Genomic DNA, 7,311 nt, shown 5'->3' with positions numbered 1-7,311 from the left:
CCTCCTAACTGATCGGAACCTCCTAACTGATCGGAACCTCCTAGCTGATTCAAATCTCCTAGCTGATTGAAATCTCCTTGCTGATCCAAATCTCCTTGCTGATTCAAATCTCCTAACTGATTGGAGCCTCCCGACTGACCAGGTGCTCCAAGTTTAGCTTGTTCGACAAAGTCTATAAGCGTCGCCACATTCGTATAGACATCGGGAGCCTCTCTGCCCAAAACAATCCATGACGCTATACCCACGATCGTGTAGCCAGTCTTGCCCGACCTTTTGTCCAGTTCGTTCGCAATAACGAGGGGGCTGCCACTATCTCCAGGACAAGTTTTATTTTTCTGGCTTCCTAGTTCAAGGCCTGGAAAGCCTGGTCCCGTTGCAGGTCCTTGTGGAAAGCCTGGTCCCGTTGCAGGTCCTTGTGGAATGTCTATTCCCGGTGGAAATTCTTGTGGAATGCCTATTCCCGGTGGAAATTCTTGTGGAGATCGTGGTCGAGGGCCGGAGGCATGTCTTGCTTGCAATTCCGGTATCAACGACGGCGGGTATTCTGGTCCAAGTCCAGATATCTGCGCACTCTGTGCACATATCATGTTTTCTGTGACTGTTTCTTCCACTATTTCCCCTTGACATTGCCCTCTGTCCACTATTGAAAAAGTGGCTTCTTGTAACACAGGAGAGCCAGGAATCTCACCGGTGGGAACTAAAGTTCCCCTAAACTTAGTGTAAGAAAGAGACTTGCTCAATAGCGATGAGATGAAATGTTTCGCAACTGTACATACCAACCGGCCGCTCTTACTTCAGTTCCAGGTGAGACTTCGAAGCCCGGCTCCGGTAAACTGCCAAGCGTTACGTCTTTAATTTCTGGGTATATGTGCAGGACGGCAATATCATAATCTTTCCTCGACCGGATATACCTGGGGTGAGTCTGAGCACTCATTATTTGAGATTTATGGGGGCCGTTGAGGCGATCCTATAGAGTATTGTGTTAGGAATCAGTTGAGCCTTTTTACGGGATATATAAAATGCAGGTACTGCAGCAAGTGTACCGTCCGACTAGGATTGCAAAAGGAAAACTCACATGCGATCCAGCCACAACTACAGTGTTTTGCGTTATGCCTTCAACACAATGAGCGGCTGTGAGAACCTTGTCGGGCGCGATGAGCGAGCCGCCGCATATATTCCGGCCTTCATTGTTGAGGGACACGGCAAACTCAAAGTCACCTTGGGGGGCTTCTGCTCCTCCCATAATTCTCTTTGAAAAGCCTCCTGCTAATGGTAGCGCAGTTGCCATCTGAGCCGCCAGGGTGGCAATCGCGGCTGAAACAACTGCCCTAGGAAACATTCTGAAGATGAAAGAGTATCTTGGCCGTTGGCAAAGAATGGGTGGATGACTTGGAAATTTAGACCAAAGCGACAGTCCTCGCAAGGGAGGTCGACCAAGTTTATATCAAAGACTGCTACGCGTCATCTAACTCATACGGTGCGAAAGAAAATGCCCAAGTCGACACATGACATAACAAAAGCTAAATTGCAACACGCTCTCTGCTACAATAGACGTGGCAAGCAAGCCAAATTGTAAAAGACAGTATAGATAAAACGGCATTTGCTTGAAGGAGTAGCGAACACCAACTTGGCCCGCTCTGGACAACGAGCTGTAACGGCTTTTGCATACTACAATAAATTGTTTGCCTCCCTTTATAAGATTGTTGGCCCCGCGCAGCTCTGGAGCCTCGCCGACGTGCTCCATTCGTGGTTGAAGATAGATACGAAGCCATCGTCGCGCTCTGTCCTGTGTGACGAGCCGTCTGGCACGAGCCTAGTATATTAGGCAGGGTCCGATGCTGACCGTGGGTAAATCCGGGGCGATGCTGTTGCTGAACCAAGGACGAACAGAAATAGCCTCTTATCAGAAGCCGTGTTGGCCCCTCAAGAGGCCCTTCAAACTTCCGCCCCCTTCTCAAAATCAGCCTAGAACCTTGTCCGACGACCAAGGACGACGTAATGCCACGACTCATGACTACAGACGGAGAGCTCTTTACCCGCTCCATCCACCCTGTCCCGCGTTTCACCACTGTCGCGGCGTGTGGTTGAATACTCGAGCCTTCGGCGGAGCGTACAGAGGGAGTCTTGGCGCCCTCATGACTCGATAGATTTCCGAACAAAACCGAATTTCATCCCACACCGCATCCTGGCAATTTGACGCGAGCCCTGTGCCCAGGCGCCCGAAGCATCTGGTGGCCATGTTGGGCCCAGAAATGCCGGTGCCAAAGGATAAGAATAAGCACTCTAGCTGGAGCAACTCGCGTGTTGTCGGGTTCCTGGCTCGCAAGCCAGCATTGACGCATGATTTCCTATTCCATCAGTCGGTGCGAACTGCCAGACAAGAATCCGTGTAAGTGGGACTAATTGCTTGGCAAAAGAGTGCCTTCTTTTGCGAGACACGAACTTGACCACGGTTCATGCTGCGGCCTCTCAGTTCCATTTCCACATGGCATCGTCGGCCAGAATCAGCAACATGGTCGGCTCTCTTTTCCCTGTTTGAAATTTTTTATGACTTCTCCGTTTTTTCCTTCTCTTTGTTGGCTTGGTGATTTATTACCCTCGTGTCTTGAAACTGCTCAGCAGTTTCAAGACAACCGCCTACCCTTGTCTCGGGATTTTCCAGCCATGTTGCCCGTCCGGTACCGCAAATGTCGAAAAGCTCTCCAGCTGCAGTGCTGCGTGGCGTCATCCGACTTTGCTTCTTGGCTAAATGTATACAAGGATACCTCGTCGCATATGCCCTCGGTCGGCCACGTTGGCCACGAGGCCGTGGCCGTGGCGCACGCGCCGCGCTCTGTTGGTGCCAAGACGCAAAGGAACACGACGCGACTAAACTACATCTCGCCTGCAAACTGCTGTCCGTCGATTCCCAAGCCCTTGTCCGAGCTTGGCCATGGGGGGTGAGATGAGCGATGGGGTTTCGCGGCAGTCGCTTGCACCGAGAAGATGTCTTCTTTTTGCTTCAGCGTAAGGGAGATCCAAGGATCCTGCTTCTTCGTCAGTCGACGTGACATGTGGCGAGGGGCAAGGGGGAAAGGGGGCAGAGGGAAGGAGGAAGGACGGGCGTTGAGAATAGAGGTTACTGATGGCGCGGCAAGTGTTGGAAATCACGTCGTTCATGCTGTTTCACCCAAGGGGCATGCATCATGGAGTGATCCCGCAAGATCAATGATCCGGCGAGTGCTGAAAGAGCCCGACTGCCCAGATACAGCTCCTCTCATACGCTGCCAGTAAGAACCACGCCGAGAGTGTCGAGCTATGCTGCGAATAGTGCCGATTGCGAAGCTCGCTTTGATTCATGGCAGAAGGACAATCATCACAGCTATAAAGGCCGTCTCGAGAGTTGGAGAGAGGAAAACAGACTGGGGAGGTTACGACAACTGCGCAACGCAACGCGCTGTTCTTGTGTACATTCACCCACCACAGACTAATGGCATCACAGGGCTGAACCACGGCCAATAGAGCCATACATGTACACACGCACACACGCACACGACGTTACCCGGCCGGGATATCGTCATGACCGATTCGACGCTGTTCGTACCCCACACTCGCTCACACGGTCTCAATGTAGCGCTTCATTTCCCTAGAATCCGTCAGCACAAAGCATGTCATGTGTCTGTCAACGGTTTCGGCAACGTACCAATCCGTGACGGCTTCGTCAAACAGCCGCACCTCATTCTCTCTGGTGCCACCGAAATGATCGACGAAATCGTCACCAAAAATCTCCCTCGCGATGCTATCTTTTCTCATGAATCGCGCCGTAGCCTCCTTGAGGCTCTTGGCCAGCCGCTCGCCCATGTCGCCCGCACCGCCTGTATCCTGCCCCATTGCCAGCGGCGGGCACGGAATCTCCAGCTTCCTCTCTACGCCACGCCACCCACAGCCCAGAATGGCTGCCAATACAAAGTGAGGATTTGAATCGGCGCCGGGCGTCCGCACCTCGAACCTCGTCGCGCCAGGTTTGGAGGTCGGCGGGGAGATGAGACGGATAGAAGCCGCGCGGTGCTCCAGCCCCCACGAGACAGTGACGGGCGCCCAAAAGTTCTCAACGAGCCGCTTGTACGAGTTGACTGTCGGTGCGAGCATGGGCATGACATCCGGCAGGCCCTCGAGAAGACCGGCCAGGAAGTGCCGCCCCAGGTCGGACAGGGCCGCAATGTCGTTCCACTTGGCGGCGGCGTCCACGTCGTCCCTGGCGAGGAGATTCTTGCCGTGCTTGTCGACGATGGAGACGTGCATGTGGCCGCTGTTTCCGGGGAGGCCCTGCTTGGGCTTGGCCATGAAGCACGGCGTGATGCCGTGGTTGATGCCGACGCTCTTGACCACGTACTTGAACAGGCTGGCACGGTCAGCCATGTCTGCCACCTCGCCGAATTCGAGCGCCGCCTCGTAGACGCCTGGCCCGGACTCGGTATGCCACCCTTCGATGTCGCACGAGAAGCGGGCACACGTTCTGTACACGTCGTAGTACCAGTCCTTGTTGTGGACAGGCCGGTTGAGCGAGTAGCCAAACATGCCTTCAGTCAGGGACGGCAGCTGATGCGGCGGGTTGTGCTGGAGGAAGCCGGCGGGAGAGGCGCTGTCGTTGTTTGGGTTGCGGAAGGTGTAGAACTCGTATTCAGCTGTTTTGTTTTGTTTTTTGGCTCAAGTTAGTACACATATCTGCAGTGTCGTTTTCCCCCAGTTTGTGCGCGTTGTTTGAGGGCAGCAAAAAAAAAAATAGAAAATAAAAACCTACCGCCGGCCATGGCTCCGTAGCCTTTGGCGTGCACCTTGTCCAACTGCTTCCTCAGCAGGCCCCTCGGACAAGGGGCAATGGGCTTCCTGGTGTCCGGGTCATGGAAGCTGACAAGGAAAAACGGCACGTTGTTCTCCCAGGGCACCCTGCGGAATGTAGAGAGGTCGGGAATGGCGAGAATGTCGTGGTACCCGTTCTCGGCGTTGGACACCTTGAGCTCCTTGAGGTAGGTCCGGTCGTGCATGTCCCAGCCGAAAATGACGGAGCAGAAGCCGAACCCTTCCGCGGCGATGGACAGGAACTTCTTCTTGGAGACAAGCTTGCCGCGCAAGATGCCGTCGACGTCGAGGCCGGCGAGCTTCACACATGTGTCGTGCTCGAGGAGCTGGGAGAGTGAGGAGGCGGTGATTTCGGACCCCATAGTGACGAGGAAAGGGCGCGAAGGCGCGTCGCTTTTCGCTGAGTGACGAGGGCGGCAGAAGGCGGTCGTTGACAGACCAGCATCAGTCGATGGTGAGGAAGAAAGGTAGAGAGCCTACGTGTTTGTCGCGTAGAGCCGGTGATGTGTGAGGGTGCAAGCGAGCAGCCCCAAGCCTAGTCTAATAAGGCATATCCACGAGAAACTTGAGCTTGGGCAAAGTGGGGAGAGAATGGGACGATGCGCGCACAGGGGCGGCAGTTTTGAACCTCAAGTATCTCAAGATCAACGCGCACGCTGCGAGAGCCAGGAACACTCGAGGACAGGACAGGACAGAAGCAGGGCACGCGACCTCGGGGCAGGGAGGCGGTTTGGTTTCGGCTGCGATGACTGTGCCACGAGACGGGCGGCTTTTGAGCCAATCTGCATCGTCATCTGTCTTTCCGCTTTGGGATGCAGATTTTGGGAAAGGGTTGACGGCGCCTTGATTGGTGCGGCGCTTCCAAGGCCAGTCCGACGGCGATGGTGGGGTTGGAGGTTTCAATGTTCAACATTGGACGAGGCAGGTTTCAACAGACTGACAAGTATATAAGTACAATGTCAAGCCTCACTCCAAGCTTCTAAAACGGTCTAGGATGCGTATTGCAATTCCGGCGTATTTTTCCGTGGAACAGGCAGTAACAAGACAGCCATCCATGGCCATGACTTGACCGAGCAGCTGGCCCTGAGAGGACAGGACAGACGTGGACTACTCGTTTCTTATCAACCCCGCCAGTGCCCACTCACACAAACAAGGTCTGTACACATGGCAGCTGCCCATCCTGATTCCTGTCGACCTTCTTTCCCACTTGTTCTTGCCCTCCCTCCTTTCTCTCGCGAATATTCCCACCACATTGTATCAGTCTTTTTTCTTCTTCTTTCCCCCCTCTCCCCACAATCATTAAAATGGGCCGTCTTGCGGGTAAAAACGCCGTCATTACCGGCGCCGCCGGGTGCGTACAGCTCATCGTCCACTTCCACCATGCTCTCGCATGCTCGCATTCACATTGAACCCACCCCCATCCTCCGTACTGACTTGGCAACCATGCAGTGGCATTGGCCTCGAAACCACCATCCTCTTTGCCAGAGAAGGTGCCAATGTGCTCATGGCCGACATCTCCGAGCCCGCGCTGGAAAAGGCCCTGGCCAAGGTCAAGCAGCTCGTTCCCGCGGCCAAGGTCGAAACAAGGGTGCGCTCCGCCACAAGTTTCCAAGCCCGTCAACGACATGACCGACTAAGCAAAACGACTAAAAGAAGCTTCAATTAGAAATGTGACGTCTCCAAAGAATCCGATGTCCAAGCCCTCGTCCAGTCCGTCGACTCCTGGGGCGGCCTCGACATCATGTTCAACAACGCCGGCATAATGCACGCCAAGGACGACGACGCCGTCAACACCCCCGAGGACATTTGGGACCTCACGCACAACATCAACGTCAAAGGCGTCTGGTTTGGCTGCAAGCATGCCGTGCTAGCGCTCCGCCGCCACAAAAAGAACAAGGGCAGCATCATCAACACCGCCTCCGTCGTCGCCCTCGTCGGAGCCGCCACCCCCCAGCTCGCCTATACCGCCTCCAAGGGCGCCGTCCTGGCCCTGACGCGTGAGCTGGCCATGGTCCACGCCCGCGAGGGCTTCCGGTTCAACAGCCTGTGCCCCGCGCCGCTCAATACCCCGCTGCTGCAGGACTGGCTGGGCGACGACCAGGCCAAGCGTCACCGTCGCGAGGTGCACTTCCCCATGGGTCGCTTTGGCGAGGCTGTCGAGCAGGCCCATGCCGTCGTGTTTTTGGCCAGTGAAGATGCCAGCTTCGTCAATGGCCACGACTTTGTGGTTGATGGCGGCATGACCAAGGCCTACGTTACCCCCGAGGGTCCTCCTGCTGCCGTCCCTCAGAACAATGCTTCCAAGAATTCCTTGGAGTGAGGGCGTGTGGGTCTATATTCGCGCAAAGAGGGAAAAACCGGCATGGAGACATCATGTTTGGTTTGCGATTATGGACTTGGCTAAAAAATCATCCGTGCATAGTCAGTAGCGCTCTTTGGCCTGCGGCATGTCACATCCAATAAACTTAAACT

General features: G+C 54.8%; 3 protein-coding genes across 3 annotated transcripts; 1 reads left to right on the top strand and 2 right to left on the bottom strand.

The window, feature by feature from the left end:
* Nucleotides 1–684: 684 nt before the first annotated feature.
* MAM_00261 (extracellular trypsin protease) lies at nucleotides 685–1,339 on the bottom strand (the record flags this gene model as incomplete). Its single annotated transcript, XM_040819060.1, has 3 exons — nucleotides 685–708; nucleotides 794–967; nucleotides 1,076–1,339. 3 exons carry the CDS (start codon nucleotides 1,337–1,339, stop codon nucleotides 685–687), a joined length of 462 nt encoding a protein of 153 aa, XP_040682325.1.
* A 2,255-nt stretch (nucleotides 1,340–3,594) lies between these two features.
* Nucleotides 3,595–5,201, bottom strand: MAM_00260 (glutamine synthetase; the record flags this gene model as incomplete). The annotated part of the gene is made up of 3 exons (XM_040819059.1): nucleotides 3,595–3,625; nucleotides 3,683–4,664; nucleotides 4,781–5,201. The coding sequence occupies 3 exons, from the start codon at nucleotides 5,199–5,201 to the stop codon at nucleotides 3,595–3,597; spliced, it is 1,434 nt and encodes a 477-aa protein (XP_040682324.1).
* A 942-nt stretch (nucleotides 5,202–6,143) lies between these two features.
* Nucleotides 6,144–7,159, top strand: MAM_00259 (short-chain dehydrogenase/reductase family protein; the record flags this gene model as incomplete). The annotated part of the gene is made up of 3 exons (XM_040819058.1): nucleotides 6,144–6,190; nucleotides 6,289–6,427; nucleotides 6,506–7,159. 3 exons carry the CDS (start codon nucleotides 6,144–6,146, stop codon nucleotides 7,157–7,159), a joined length of 840 nt encoding a protein of 279 aa, XP_040682323.1.
* Between the last annotated feature and the right edge of the window lie 152 nt (nucleotides 7,160–7,311).

Source organism: Metarhizium album, assembly GCF_000804445.1.
Source record: "Metarhizium album ARSEF 1941 chromosome Unknown scaffold_1, whole genome shotgun sequence".
NCBI lineage: Eukaryota > Fungi > Ascomycota > Sordariomycetes > Hypocreales > Clavicipitaceae > Metarhizium > Metarhizium album.
The sequence above is the reverse complement of the archived record's forward strand: the minus strand, read 5'-3'. Positions and strand labels throughout refer to the sequence as shown.